Below are 15,191 nucleotides of genomic sequence, written 5' to 3'. Positions count from 1 at the left end.
CCCGAGTTCTGGAGATGTAGCGGTCCTTGCCGAGACGTTACAGTCGGACCCTACAACGCGTTCCTTCCGGGGAACAACCTAGCATTAGCACAATATTTTAATGAATTCATTCATTGAATATTTGTCATAGTTTGACGCTGGCTGGCAACCTAACGCAACTCTCCTCCTTTATCCGAGTTTGGGACCGATCATGACCCATCATCATGGGCGAAAATATTAGACAAATAATAAAAAGTAATTATTTTAGATGATTTATTTTTATACCTTAATAAATCTATTTATATAGATTGTCTTTCGAACTGCTATTCTTTATAGAAACTTTTGTTGTCATTAATAATTAGACAAGACGGTCTTTTTCTTTAATTTACTTATCGAGTAAATTTAGAATAGAATAATATTAAATTGAGGTGTTAATATTCCGAATATAAATTCCAATTATTTATTTATTTTTTAAATATTCTACTAACTTTAGTACCTCGGGTGATTAAATTGAGGTGTTAATTTTTAAAAATTAGCACCAGAATAATATTAGTAGTGTTTAAAAGTCATTAGTATTTAAAGTGTGATGTTGATTTTTAAAATCAACACTAAACTGATTTTTTTTTTTATTTTATTTATTATTTTTATTAATAAAACCACCTCGTTATTTATTTTATCCTTTTATAATTAGATATTAAAAAATATTTGTTATTATTTTTCAATATTTTTATATGTTTTATTAAATTTTTAAATAAAAAATAATAAATAAATTTAGAAGATTATCTATTAATATTAAAATTAAAATTTAATTTAATTTAAGAGAGAAAAAGACAAACTGTTATAAAAGGAGAGAGGAAAGTGAAAGGAGTAATAAAATGAAAATTAGTATATTTTTGGGCATTTTGAAAGTTTAAATGCCCCTTTGTAAAATTACCGAAGCATCTATCCTTCGTTCTCTTATTAAAAAGAAAGTCATCTAACCTTAAAATTCGCTTGACACTTTATTTTCCATATGACCGAAACAACAGGTTCAATTTGCAGCACAGATCTGGACCACTGTTTTTTAGGGTCTAGAGAATATCTCACTTGTATTTATAGTTGAATCGTAATCACGATCTGATCATAAATGATGACGATTCCTTCTTGAGTTCACCGTCCCTACTAAATTATAATTTTTATTCAGAGTAGGCGGCCTCCGTGGATAAGTGATCAGGTTACTGGACACCGAGTGAGGGTGTTCTCTGGGCAACTTTCGGCCGTCCGCTCCGAACAAAAACTATAATTTGATGGGGACGATAAACCCAAGAAAAAATCGTAACTATTTGTGATCGGATCACTACCACGATCCGACAGCAAATACAAATCCTGCTTCACTCAGTCTGCCTCAGATTTGGCTGCCATGAGGCAGAGAGCATGCTTCCTGTGCACGGTGATCCCTGGCGCTTCTTCCATGCTCACGTCCTCCGCCCTCGTTCCCGGCGGCAATTGCCAGTCGAAAGAGTACAAGAGGTTGGCCAGCGCCAACTCCGCCATCAGCAACCCCATATTCTTCCCCGGGCAAATCCTCCGTCCCTCGCCGAACGGAATCAGCTTGAAGTCATAGTGCGCAAACGAGTTCACCCCCGGCGATACCATGTTAACAAACCTATCCGGGTCGAACACCTCCGGTCTCTCCCACGCATCCGGATCCCTGCCGATCGCCCATGCGTTCACGTAGATTGTCGTCTTCGGAGGAATTTGGTACTCGCCGCTTAAAGTGACCGAGTGCATGATTTCCCGGTCGATGAGCATCGGCACCGGAGGATGCAGCCTCATCGTCTCCTTGACGACGCGTTTAAGGTAGTGAAGCTGGGGCAGGTCGCTCTCCTCCACCTTCCCTTTGCTTCTCCCCACGCAGCTTCTCACTTCCTCTTGGGCTCTCTTCATCAACTCCGGCAGGCGGATGAGCTCGGCCATCGCCCATTCCACCACAGCTGAAGAGGTATCCGTCCCGCCGATAAAAATATTCTGTCAATAATTGAGTCAGATTTAACTTCGACAATTCATTTTGCCATAGAAACTGAAAATAATTGTCACCATAAGAACTCCTCTGAGATTCTCCTCTGTCAGCTGCTCATCCTTCCGCAGCCGAAGCAGAACATCCAATAAATCCTCATTCTCTTCACTTCCTGATCGACTCTTCGAGTCGAGATGGCGATCGATGAATTTCTGGTAGATTCCGTCGAGCTCAAGAAACGATTTCCGAAGCCTTGATTTCATCCCCGTCGCCACATCGACCCACCCGAGCAGGGGAAAGTAGTCTGCCATGAAGAAGCTAAGCAACATCTCTTGCGCTTCCTTAAGCACGTCATAAGCGCTGACGTCGTTGCAGGCGATGTCTAGACCGAAGGCCGTCCTGCATGTCGTGTTGCAAGAGAAGCACAGGGCGAGCTCACTCACGTTGATGGAGAGGGAGCTCGAGATGCTAGAAGAGATATGCTTCACCATCCTCGCGATCTCATCTTCCCTTACGGACATGAAAGAGTTGATCTTTCTGGCGCTCAAGAATTCTACGATGCAGAGCTTACGTAGCTGCCTCCAGCGCTCGCCGTATGGCATGAAGGCAATGTCGGAGCCGCCATAGGAGATCTCTGAGGTGGCGACGTTGTGGGGACGGGAGCAGCAGGCGTGATCGAATGTCTTGAGGACGTCCCTGGCGAGGGCGGCGGAGGAGACGACGACGGCCGAGACTTGGCCGAGCTTTAGGTGCATGAGCGGGCCGTACTGCTTGGAGATTTCCCATAGGGACTGGTGCAGCAGGTTTCCGCGTATCTGGTGGAGGTTACCGATGAACGGGAGCTTTGCAGGGCCGGGCGGGAGCTTCCGGATCGCCGGATTGGTTCTTGCAGCGAGAAGCAGAGAGGAGAGGAGTGCGAAGAGGAAGAGAAGAGACAAGACAAGCACATCCATTTTTTTATTTAAAAAAAAGTGAGCACGGCACGAAGAGATCAAACGCCCCACATCAATTATATAGGACAATTTAGTAGGAAACTTTTTAAAACATCCAAAATAGATAGCTCAAGAAAATACTCTAGTGTGGATGACTACAAACTCATTTCGTTTATTACTACTATTTAATCATAATTTTGTCATTACTATAAATTTAGAGAACCCCCTGAGCTTTGGAAACTCGACGTGCGATCGAGATGTCTTCGCACCGGCACGGACGCTTTCCAAGCCGATCGACTAGGTGACCCCTCTGATCGGCAAGACCCTTGGGCAGACCATCTTGACTTTGACTTCCACGTATCGTTGACCAATGTACGGCCGGGCCTCCTCCTTTACCACCGGATCACGTGCCTTCCCCTCAAGTCTAGTCGAAGGAGGTGGTAAGTCTGACTGACTGGACTATTAGCTTGGTGACGTAACGGTCGTTCGGCCACTGATGTGAGTGCCTCTCCGCTCGGGCACTGTGAAGGTACCCCACAGCCGCTCGGCGTCCCACTCGCTGGGACTTGAAAAGTTTTGCTTGTTGCTGATTACCTTGCCGACCCGAGGGCAGTTAATGCTGACGTCTTTAGGATCTCATCGGAATTCATGCAAACCCTTGCCATTAATGCCGAGCACGCGACCACGCCTGCGCAATGGAGTTCATTAAATGCTCCGTATGAATTGCTACCACGTGGCCATGTAGCCGTCACTGCCTGCTCGAGCTGTCAGGGCTGATGTGAGCCTTAGCCCTTTGAATTTGACGGTCAAATTCACTCCTCGGATCCCGTGACCTGGATCGGACGGCTCCGGTCGGTCGAGCCTAACCCTTATAAGGTCATTTCTTCTTCCTCCGCAGCTTCGCATCATCGTGCTCGCGTTCAACGTCTTTGTTTGTGCTCAGTGCTCCGGTGACCTGACTTTTTGGCCTTCCGGTGATCCTCCGTTCTTTCTTCGCCCATCCTCTTGTTTAGTAAACTCCTTTGCTCTCCTTTTTACTTTTTCGTGGTTCGCTTCTCCTTCAGTCAAATGTTTTTTCCATGTCCATTGGTGATCTCCGCTTACCTTTCCATCGCAATCTGTTTTCTCGTTCATTGTACTGTTCCGGCGATGGCCAGTACTTCTCAACCCTCTGAACTTGCTCCTGGCCCATGGTATACGACCATGGAGTCACGGTTCGACGCGAGTGACGCGGAGAACCTGATTAATGCCTTTGACCTCCCTTCTGATTTTGAACTCATTCTGTCTTCACCTTCCGACCGGCTCCACATTCCGCCGCACAGCATGATATGTTTCTTCCGACATCAGTTTGTGGTCGGGCTGCGGTTTCTTATCCACCCTTTCATTATCGAAGTCTGTAACTTCTTTTGTATTCCGCTCGCCCAGCTTGTCCCTAATTCATTTCGCCTTTTGTGTGGGGTTGTCGTGTTATTCAAAATCCACAATATACCTCTCCGCCCAGAGGTTTTTTTACTACTTTTATTATCCCAAGCTGTAACGACCCGCTTTCTACTGGCTAAGCTGTAAGGCCGATCGTCACATTATGCTGTGCTAAACTACTCCCTGACCATCTCTAGAACTAGATGCTGAAATTGTGCCAATTAAAATTTTGCTAATCTGTTAACCTTTCTTGGTTCTACATGTACTAAGGGGTGTAATCTAAAGTATACCTAACATATACTACATCCCCTATGGTCAAGGAACTGAAATAACCCTTTTCTGGCTGATATCAGACCTCCCAATCGATCCATTGATCGATTGGAACGTCGGATCGATCCAGCACGCTACTGTGCTCGGGGCAATAATTTGGATCGATCGGCTGATCGATCCAGGATGGTTAATCGATCTAGTGATCGATCCCAGAGCTCTCTGTTCGCGACGGAATTCGCTGGATCGATCGGCTGATCGATCCAGAAGCCTACTGTTCGCGGAACAGATTGCCCAATCGATCAGCTGATCGATTGGAACCTCCCAATCGATCCACCGATCGATTGGGGTTTCTGATTTTGCAGTTGAGCTCTGATTTCAGCACTATTTCGTGCCTCAATCACATTATAAGTTCCAAAATGACTACTAAACACTCTAACAATAACAAATAACATTCTCACATCATAACGGAAGTGTTCTAAGCATAATAGAATGCATGGTTAACTAATTCATGACAATTAACATACTAAAGGGCAAAATACTAAAACACTGAAAAGTTCTAATGCTTAAACAAGCTTGCTAGAGTACCCTAAGATCTTCTTTCCAAGTTCCTGCCCACACACATCCTCGTAGCATTTGCCCTCCAGCCTCCGCTAGTCCATCTTTCCTTTACCTTTATCTGCAGTATAAGGAAAAGAAAGTATCTATAAGCTTTCGCTTAGTAAGAAACCATCTACCTCACTAAAACATGCATTCGATGCAATATGCTTTTAAAGACATGCTATCAAACATATGATGAACTTGTTAAAACATGGCATACTGAAATCACTGAACATGAACACTAAAGCATGGCATACAAAGCTAATGATAAACTATCATGTATATCAATAAAGAAGAACTAAACTGAAACAGGAACTGAGCTAAGCTGGAACTGAATTCAAACTCAACTAACATAACTAATCTTTGTGAGTTTTGAAAAGCTAATAATGTAATAGATTAAAGTACATAATCATACTGCTAGTGGGCCCGACAACTGTACATGCTGTGCGCGCATCCTTAACTAGACCCGGGGTTGTAAATCCCGAATTTAGCAAGGTTTACTAGGTTATCTAAACCTAGGGACCGACTATGGGAGCCCAGCCCATGGATATATAATCCTGTACAGTGCCACTACTGAAAATAAAATACTGAATCATAGCTAATTAATTTACCTTGCTTCTACTAGGTTATCTGAACCTAGAGGCGACTGTGGATGCCCACCCATTGGACCGTAGTCCCATATATGCTGTGGCAAGGCTAACTAAACTATTTAAATGCTTCTATTGCACTTACTGAGCTATTAAAATGCCTAAGTTGCATTTTAACTGTGCTTTTAATTTGATCGAACACTTGGTATGCGCTAGTTCGCATCCTTTGTGTCGAAAACTGTATATAGCTAAACTAAAAGCATGCAATCATTCGAAAAGCTACTTATACTGCAGGTGAGGGGTTTCTTACCTTCTATTCGTAATTTCTTACGATTCAAATCGCTAGGTTTCCGAAGAAGACGATCCTTTCGATAGTTTTCTTGCGCCAACACGTTCCTCTCGCGAAGGGGAACGTTCTTGTGTTGGAATCGCTGCCGGAAGGTGCTCTTAGGGTCCTAGGGAGAGAACCCTAGGGTTGTTTGGGTGTTGGCACCGAGAGAAAGAGAGAAAGAAGGAGTTGGCGTCGGTGAGGGTTTGGAGAGGGAGGAGTTGCCGAACCAAATAAAAAAAAATAACCCAAACCAACTTAAGTTTTTAATTTATATTAAGTGGGTAACTAGGCCCAACTCAAATATAAATATAAATGTTTCTCTTCTCTTTCAGCACGGCCCTGCTGGGTTCACCGGTTACTAAGGCTAACTAAAGGTTTAGCGGACCCGAGAGGTCCCGGGTTCGATTCCCGCTAAAGTCTTTTTATTCTTCTAATTAGTTTTGCTACTTCCGCTACTCGGAAAATTCCGGAAAAATATCTAAAAATTCCAGAAAAATCACAGAATAATTCTAATGCAAGTTTGAGAATTTTTGGGCGTTACAATCCCCCATACCTTATAAAAAGTTTGTCCTCGAACTTAGAACAATTCTGGGTACTTCTGTCTCATGCTGGCTTCTGTCTCCCAAGTTGCCTCTTCTGCTGTGTGACTTTGCCAAATGACTTTGACTAATGGTACTTCCTTGTTCCGTAATTTCTTAACTGCTCGGTCTATTATCTGAATAGGCCGACTATCATAGCTGAGGTCCTCGCGGATCAGTACCGACTGGGGCTCAATCACCTGGGTGGCATCTGGGGTATGCTTCTTCAGCATAGAGACATGAAATACGTTGTGGACAGCTGACATTTCCTGGGGTGGCTCTAGCTCATATGCTACCTTGCCCACTCTTCTGCTGATAAGGTATGATCCCACATATCTAGGACTAAGCTTGCCCTTCTTCCCAAAACGCATCACTCCCTTCATGGGAGCTACTCTGAGGAACACTGTATCCCCGACTGAAAACTCTAAGGGTCTATGCCGTGTATTAGCATAGCTTTTCTGGCGGCTCTGAGCTGTCTCTATCCTCTGGCGGATCTGCTGTATAGCTGCTGTGGTATCTGCCACTAGATCTGTCTGAAATTCTAGCTCTTTCTGTTCACCACTCTCATACCAGCAGATTGGAGATCTACACCTCCGCCTATAGAGAGCCTCGTAAGGTGCCATGCCGATAGTGGCTTGATAGCTGTTGTTGTATGCAAATTCTGCTAAGCTCAGATATTTGCACCAACTTCGCTTGAAGTCTAGGGCACACGCTCGGAGCATATCTTCGAGTACCTGGTTTACTCGCTCCGTCTGACCATCTGTCTGAGGATGGAATGCTGTGCTGAACTTTAACTTAGTGCCCAACGCTGACTGTACACACTCCCAGAAGTGTGATGTGAATCTGATGTCTCTGTCTGAAATGATGGTTCGTGGGACTCCATGTAGTCTGACGATCTCCTGGAGATACAACTAAGCTAGCTTCTCCATGGAGTAGGATATCTTGATAGCTAAGAAGTGGGCTGATTTAGTCAACCTGTCGACTATCACCCAGATGGCGTCAAAACCATTAGTGGTTCTGGGCAGTCCCACTATGAAATCCATAGAGATATCCTTCCACTTCCATTCTGGAATCTGTATAGGCTGCAGAACTCCTCCTGGTCGTTGGTGTTCTGCCTTGACCCTCTGACAGGTGAGGCAGATGCTAACATATCTGGCGATGTCTCGCTTCATCCCGGGCCACCAAAAACGGTTCTTCAGGTCTTGGTACATTTTGGTGGAACCTGGATACATCACATAGGGAGTCTTGTGAGCCTCATCTAAAATCTGTCTCCGTAGCTCCTCCTGATCTGGAACACAGAGTCTGTCACCAAAATACAACACCCCGCTATCGGACACTCTGAATTCTCTACTTTCTGAATCTGCTAGCCCTTGCTTGATTTTCTGAATTTCAGGGTCATGCTCCTGAGCTGGCTGAACATCACCAAGCAAGGTAGACTCTAAGGCCATAGTAGAGAGCTGTCCAACGATGAGTTCAAGACCGAAATCTACGATCTCGTTCTGTAGAGGCGGTGACATGGCTGTAAGAGATAATAAGGTAGCACTGGATTTTCTGCTAAGTGCGTCGGCTACCTTATTGGCTTTCCCTGGATGTAGAGGATGTCTATATCGTAGTCTTTGACCAGCTCAAGCCATCTCAGATCGTCGCATGTTCAGATCCTTCGAGTGAAGAAGTACTTGGACTACGATGATCTCAGATACACTCACCGAGCTCCATATAAGTAATGTCTCCAAATTTTGAGAGCGAACACTCTGCGAGCTCAAGGTCATGAGTTGGGTAATTCTTCTCATAATCCTTGAGTTGTGGAGGCATAGGCGATCACCTTGCCATTTTGTATCAGTCATGCTCCTAGTCCTAACTTAGAGGCATCACTATAGATGTCAAAGGCCGGTGTTGTCGGTAGAGCCAAAAGCACGGTCAATCTCCTTTTAGCTCATTGAAGTGTTCTCACGATCCTCTTTCCACTGAAATTTCTGCTCTTTCCGGTAAGAGGCTGGGGAGGCTATCTGGAGAAGTCCTCTACAAACTTCCTGTAATATCCTGCTAATCCCGTAACTGATTTCGTTGGCGTTCTTAGGTCTCTTCCATTTACGCTTCTATCTTGCTGGGATCTACCATAATACCATCCTTTGAGATGATGTGACCGAGGAACTGATCTAACCAAAACTCACATTTCGTGAACTTGGCGTATAGTTGGTTACTGAAGGGTCTGCAATACTAGTTTCAGATGCTTTGAGTGTTCTTCCTGAGTTCCTGAGTAGATAAAAATGTCATCGATAAACACAATAACAAACTTATCTAAATACTCCCTGAATACTCTGTTCATAAGATCCATGAATGTAGCTGGAGCATTGGTCACGCCAAAGGGCATGACTACGAACTCGTAGTGTCCGTATCTGGTTCTGAACGTTGTATTGGGTATATCCCCTTCTTTAACCTTCACCTGATGATAACCTGATCTAAGATCTATCTTAGAGAACACTGCTGCTCCCTTCAGCTGGTCGAACAGGTCATCGATTCTGGGAAGGGGATACCTGTTCTTGATTGTGACTTGGTTCAGTGATCTGTAGTCTATGCACAGTCGCATGCTTCCATCCTTCTTCTTCATGAACAATACAGGCGCTCCCCATGGTGAGTGACTCGGGCGTATGAAACCCTTGTCAAGCAGCTCCTGTAGTTGCTCCTGAAGTTCCTTCAGTTCTGCTGGAGCCATGCGATAAGGTGCTTTGGAGATAGGATTTGTACCGGGAATGAGCTCTATCTCAAAGTCAATCTCCCTGTCTGGGGCTAAGCCTGGTAACTCTTCAGGAAAGACTGCTGGGTAGTCACATACGACTCGAACCTCTGCTAGCTGTTGGTTCTTGTCCTGGCGGGCATTGACCACGTGTGCTAGGAATCCTGTACATCCTGAATCCAGTAGCTTCTGTGCTTTCATAGCTGAGAGAAACTTCTTGGCCTTTCTCTTTGGTTCTCCGCTGTATTCAAATTGCACTGCCGCCTCAGGTTGAAAGATGACTCTCTGTTTACGGTACTCTATGGTAGCACCGTATCTGATCAGAAAGTCCATTCCAAAGATAACGTCATAGTCGGTCATTTCTAGCACTATCAGATCACAAAAGAGCTCTCTGTCTGCTATAATGACCGGCACTGCTCTGAGCCAATGCGTGGATGCCATGATCTCTCCTGAAGGTAGTGCTGTCAAAAACTGTCCACTGAGTACCTCTGAGGGTATTTCTAATTTTTCGGAGAACATCCTGGCTATATATGAATGGGTTGCCCCAGTATCAAATAGAACAGTAGCACTATACTGTAAAATGCTAATCTGACCTGTGACAACTGTCGAGGCATTGGCTATGTCCTATCTGGTGAGTAAGTAGATCCTCGCATTCGCCGTAGCTGGAGGGGCTTCTAATCTGCCCTGGCTGATAAGTGGACCTTCTAGAGCGGCCTGCATTTGGTATAACTGAGCTGGCTGGCCTGCATACTGAATCTGCTGTGGCTGAGGAAGACCGGTCTTGTTCGGGCACTGCTTGGCCATGTGCCCTTCTTGTCCACATTCAAAGTATCCTCGTGTGCCCTTGTGACAAACCCCTGGGTGGAATTTTCCACAAGTAGCACACTTTGGATAACTGGGTCGCTTGCCAGATGGTCCTCCTTTTGGGTCACTCCCTGATTTGCGCTTGCTGTTGGAGTTCCCTTTCCAGTTAGAGCTGTGGCCTTGCTATTTTTGAGTGTGAGAGTTTCCTTGGCCCTTGGACTCTGAGGAGACTTGCTTCTGCTGCTTTATGCTGTTATGGTAATGCTCTGTGGTCAAGGCACTGCTCACTAACTCCTCTGTGGTTTGTGGCCTATGTATGCCACCAGCCACGTTCACTGCTATCTCTGGCCTCAGCATCTTGAGCATCAACCGGATTCGTTCCTTCTCTGTGCTGACTAGCTCTGGGCATAGACGAGCCAACCTGTTGAATTTCTTCACGGCTTCCTCAACTGAAAGGTTGCCCTGGCGAAACTCAGTGAACTCGTCGTAGTGGCGGTTTGTAACCCGTACGTGAAAGAACTCCTCGAAGAACTCCTTCTCGAAGTCAGCCCATGACATCTAGTTCACTGGGCGCTTCGTTCTGATTCTTTCCCACCACATGCGTGCGTCTCCTGTCAGGCAGAAGGAGGCACACTTCACATTCTCGTGTTCTGGCCAGTCCAGAAGCTCCATTGTGCTCTCCAGTGTTTTGAACCAGGCTTGTGCATCCCATGGTTCACTAGTGCCTGAGAAGTTCTCTGGCTTGACCCGCTGCCACTGGATCAGATAGGCTTCCTTTCTTGGCTCAGCTGCTGGGGCTGCTAGTGCTGGTGCTGGTGCTGTAGGCTGAGCTGGTGGAACCTCTAAGACTACCGGAGTCGTCAAATTTGGTTCCGGGGTGACTCTGCTGATTAGCCTTTAAGGTGGCTATTTCCTGTTGCTGTTCAGCTAGCTGCTGCTGTAACTGAGCCACTAATGCTGTAAGGTCTGGAGGAGGCACTGAACTGCCTGCCTCTTGCTGGGGCTCAGTAGCTAGTGCCCTTCTAGCTGGGCGTCCTCGTGCCATTTCTAAAGACATAGAGAACATAACATAACTAATGTAATCACAGTTACATAACTATTGATGTCATGTTTAAAAACTATCACATACTAACAAGCAGTAGACATATAAACATGAACTGTAATAACAAAACAAGGAGCATAAATAAAGTAGAGGTATTCTTACTTGGAAGCTGCATGTACAATGCTGATGTGTGTATAGGAAGTATGGAACACTGCTCTGATACCACTCTGTAACGACCCGCCTTCTACTGGCTAAGCTGTAAGGCCGATCGTCACATTATGCTGTGCTAAACTACTCCCTGACCATCTCTAGAACTAGATGCGGAAATTGTGGTAATTAAAATTTTGCTAATCTGTTAACATTTCTTGGTTCTACATGTACTAAGGGGTGTAATCTAAAGTATACCTAACATATACTACATCCCCTATTGTCAAGGAACTGAAATAACCCTTTTCTGGCTGATATCAGACCTCCCAATCGATCCATTGATCGATTGGAACGTCGGATCGATCCAGTGATCGATCCAGCACGCTACTGTGCTCGGGGCAATAATTTGGATCGATCGGCTGATCGATCCAGGATGGTTAATCGATCTAGTGATCGATCCCAGAGCTCTCTGTTCGCGACGGAATTCGCTGGATCGATCGGCTGATCGATCCAGAAGCCTACTGTTCGCGGAACAGATTGCCCAATCGATCAGCTGATCGATTGGAACCTCCCAATCGATCCACCGATCGATTGGGGTTTCTGATTTTGCAGTTGAGCTCTGATTTCAGCACTATTTCGTGCCTCAATCACATCATAAGTTCCAAAATGACTACTAAACACTCTAACAATAACAAATAACATTCTCACATCATAACGGAAGTGTTCTAAGCATAATAGAATGCATGGTTAACTAATTCATGACAATTAACATACTAAAGGGCAAAATACTAAAACACTGAAAAGTTCTAATGCTTAAACAAGCTTGCTAGAGTTCCCTAAGATCTTCTTTCCAAGTTCCTGCCCACACACATCCTCGTAGCATTGCCCTCCAGCCTCCGCTAGTCCATCTTTCCTTTACCTTTATCTGCAGTATAAGGAAAAGAAAGTATCTATAAGCTTTCGCTTAGTAAGAAACCATCTACCTCACTAAAACATGCATTCGATGCAATATGCTTTTAAAGACATGCTATCAAACATATGATGAACTTGTTAAAACATGGCATACTGAAATCACTGAACATGAACACTAAAGCATGACATACAAAGCTAATGATAAACTATCATGTATATCAATAAAGAAGAACTAAACTGAAACAGGAACTGAGCTAAGCTGGAACTGAATTCAAACTCAACTAACATAACTAATCTTTGTGAGTTTTGAAAAGCTAATAATGTAATAGATTAAAGTACATAATCATACTGCTAGTGGGCTCGACAACTGTACATGCTGTGCGCGCATCCTTAACTAGACCCGGGGTTGCAAATCCCGAATTTAGCAAGGTTTACTAGGTTATCTAAACCTAGGGACCGACTATGGGAGACCAGCCCATGGATATCTAATCCTGTACAATGCCACTACTGAAAATAAAATACTGAATCATAGCTAATTAATTTACCTTGCTTCTACTAGGTTATCTGAACCTAGAGGCGACTGTGGGTGCCCACCCATTGGACCGTAGTACCATATATGTTGTGGCAAGGCTAACTAAACTATTTAAATGCTTCTATTGTACTTACTGAGCTATTAAAATGCCTAAGTTGCATTTTAACTGTGCTTTTAATTTGATCGAACACTTGGTATGCGCTAGTTCGCATCCTTTGTGTCGAAAACTGTATATAGCTAAACTAAAAGCATGCAATCATCCGAAAAGCTACTTATACTGCAGGTGAGGGGTTTCTTACCTTCTATTCGTAATTTCTTACGATTCAAATCGCTAGGTTTCTGGAGAAGACGATCCTTTCGATAGTTTTCTTGCGCCAACACGTTCCTCTCGCGAAGGGGAACGTTCTTGTGTTGGAATCGCTGCCGGAAGGTGCTCTTAGGGTCCTAGGGAGAGAACCCTAGGGTTGTTTGGGTGTTGGCGCCGAGAGAAAGAGAGAAAGAAGGAGTTGGCGTCGATGAGGGTTTGGAGAGGGAGGAGTTGCCGAACCAAATAAAAAAAAATAACCCAAACCAACTTAAGTTTTTAATTTATATTAAGTGGGTAACTAGGCCCAACTCAAATATAAATATAAATGTTTCTCTTCTCTTTCAGCACGGCCCTGCTGGGTTCACCGGTTACTAAGGCTAACTAAAAGTTTAGCGGACCCGAGAGGTCCCGGGTTCGATTCCCGCTAAAGTCTTTTTATTCTTCTAATTAGTTTTGCTACTTCCGCTACTCGGAAAATTCCGGAAAAATATCTAAAAATTCCAGAAAAATCACAGAATAATTCTAATGCAAGTTTGAGAATTTTCGGGCGTTACACAAGCAATCCAAGCTGGGCACTTATCTGTTCCAGTCTCGGATCGGCTTAGTATTTTTTGATAAGATGCCCTCCTCTAATAAACACTGGAAGGATTACTTCTTCTTTTTGCGACTCCCCGAGTTGCCTCCTTTCCGAACAAAGTGGCAGGTCGGACTTCCTACTCCTCCCGCATTGAAGAGATATAAGACCCGGCCGAACTATCTCCAAACTGCAAATATGCTAGCCGGCCTGAAGCTCGATATCCATTAGCTGCTACCAGAGGGGTTGATATACATGTTTGGCCTGAGTCTGAGCCGGACGAAGCTCCCGAGCAGCCTTGGTAAGGAGTTTACTTGTGCCTTTACTTTGAGTCTAACTGATTTTCTTCCTTTGCTTTCGCAGCAAACATCGTGATGGAGTTCGTGCTGTTCGGCATCTTGAAGAAGAAAGCCGACGTGATCGAGGCGGCAACAGCCAAGGAAATGGAGCGACTTGACATCGCTCCGCTCAGCTCTCATGAGGGTGAGAGCGAAACGGTCGTGGGGGAGCCCGCCGCTCGGACCTCTTCCGTTGAGACAGGCGCAACTTCTAGCAAACAGCCTGCCGACGAGGTATCCATATCGGCGATGAATATATCCTGCGGATAATTAAATCAGATTTAACTTACACAATTTTTTCGACATCTAAACGAAAAATAATTGTCACCACAAGAACTGCTTTGAGATTCTCCTCTGTCAGCTGTCCATCCTTCTGCAACCTGAGCAGAACATCCAATCAGTGGCGGATCTAGGGGGAAGCGGAGTGTGTTTGAGCACCCCCTTGCTCCCGGAAAATTCCACCAGTATGCTACAGTCCGAGGGGTAACGAAAAGGAAGACAAGCTTCAACTCCTTTTTTTGAGCACCCTCTTCCTTTTTTGTCTGAATCTGCCACTGCATCCAATAAATCCTCATTCTCTTCACTTCCTGATAGACTCTTCGTGTCGAGATGGCGATCGATGAATTTCTGGTAGATACCGTCAAGCTCGAGTAACGATTTCCGAAGTCTGGATTTCATCCCCGTCGCCACATCAACCCACCCGAGCAGGGGAAAGTAGTCTTCCATGAAGAAGCTAGCCACCAGTTCCTGCGCTTCTCTGAGCACGTCGTAAACGTCGAGGTCGTCGCCGGCGATGTCTCGACCGAAGGCCGTCCTGCACGTCGTGTTGCAGGAGAAGCACAGGGCGAGCTCGCTCACGTTGACGGTGAGGGAGCTCGAGATCCGAGAAGAGATATGCTCATATGCCTCGCCATCCTCGCGATCTCATCTTCCCTTACGGACGTGAAAGAGTTGATCTTTCTGGCGCTGAAGAATTCGACGGTGCAGAGCTTGCGTAGCTGCCTCCAGCGCTCGCCGTAGGGCATGAAGGCGATATCAGAGCCACCGTAGGAGAGCTCGGAGGTGGCGACTTTGTGGGGGCGGGAGCAGCAGGCGATGTCGAAGGTCTTGAG

General features: G+C 45.2%; 2 protein-coding genes across 2 annotated transcripts; both read right to left on the bottom strand.

Moving 5' to 3' along the window:
* Positions 1–850: 850 nt before the first annotated feature.
* On the bottom strand, positions 851–2,961 carry LOC122035227 (cytochrome P450 71A1-like). The gene is made up of 2 exons (XM_042594646.1): positions 2,056–2,961; positions 851–1,986 (listed from the first exon to the last, which is right to left on the bottom strand). The coding sequence occupies exons 1-2, from the start codon at positions 2,926–2,928 to the stop codon at positions 1,354–1,356; spliced, it is 1,506 nt and encodes a 501-aa protein (XP_042450580.1). The 5' UTR covers positions 2,929–2,961; the 3' UTR covers positions 851–1,353.
* An 11,007-nt stretch (positions 2,962–13,968) lies between these two features.
* Positions 13,969–14,654, bottom strand: LOC122035054. Its single transcript, XM_042594422.1, has 2 exons — positions 14,408–14,654; positions 13,969–14,339 (listed from the first exon to the last, which is right to left on the bottom strand). The coding sequence occupies exons 1-2, from the start codon at positions 14,652–14,654 to the stop codon at positions 13,969–13,971; spliced, it is 618 nt and encodes a 205-aa protein (XP_042450356.1).
* Positions 14,655–15,191: the final 537 nt, after the last annotated feature.

Source organism: Zingiber officinale, chromosome 11B, assembly GCF_018446385.1.
Source record: "Zingiber officinale cultivar Zhangliang chromosome 11B, Zo_v1.1, whole genome shotgun sequence".
Classification (NCBI taxonomy): domain Eukaryota; kingdom Viridiplantae; phylum Streptophyta; class Magnoliopsida; order Zingiberales; family Zingiberaceae; genus Zingiber; species Zingiber officinale.
The sequence above is the reverse complement of the archived record's forward strand: the minus strand, read 5'-3'. Positions and strand labels throughout refer to the sequence as shown.

Excerpts from the sequence above, each read along its gene's own strand:
- LOC122035054 (XM_042594422.1), bottom strand. The coding sequence starts at position 14,654 with ATGAGGATTTATTGGATGCAGTGGCAGATTCAGACAAAAAAGGAAGAG. Across the intron at positions 14,340-14,407 it reads ATCTCAAAGCAGTTCTTGTG|GATATATTCATCGCCGATAT; the intron begins GTGACAATTATT and ends AATTATCCGCAG.
- LOC122035227 (XM_042594646.1), bottom strand. The coding sequence starts at position 2,928 with ATGGATGTGCTTGTCTTGTCTCTTCTCTTCCTCTTCGCACTCCTCTCC. Across the intron at positions 1,987-2,055 it reads ATCTCAGAGGAGTTCTTATG|AATATTTTTATCGGCGGGAC; the intron begins GTGACAATTATT and ends AATTATTGACAG.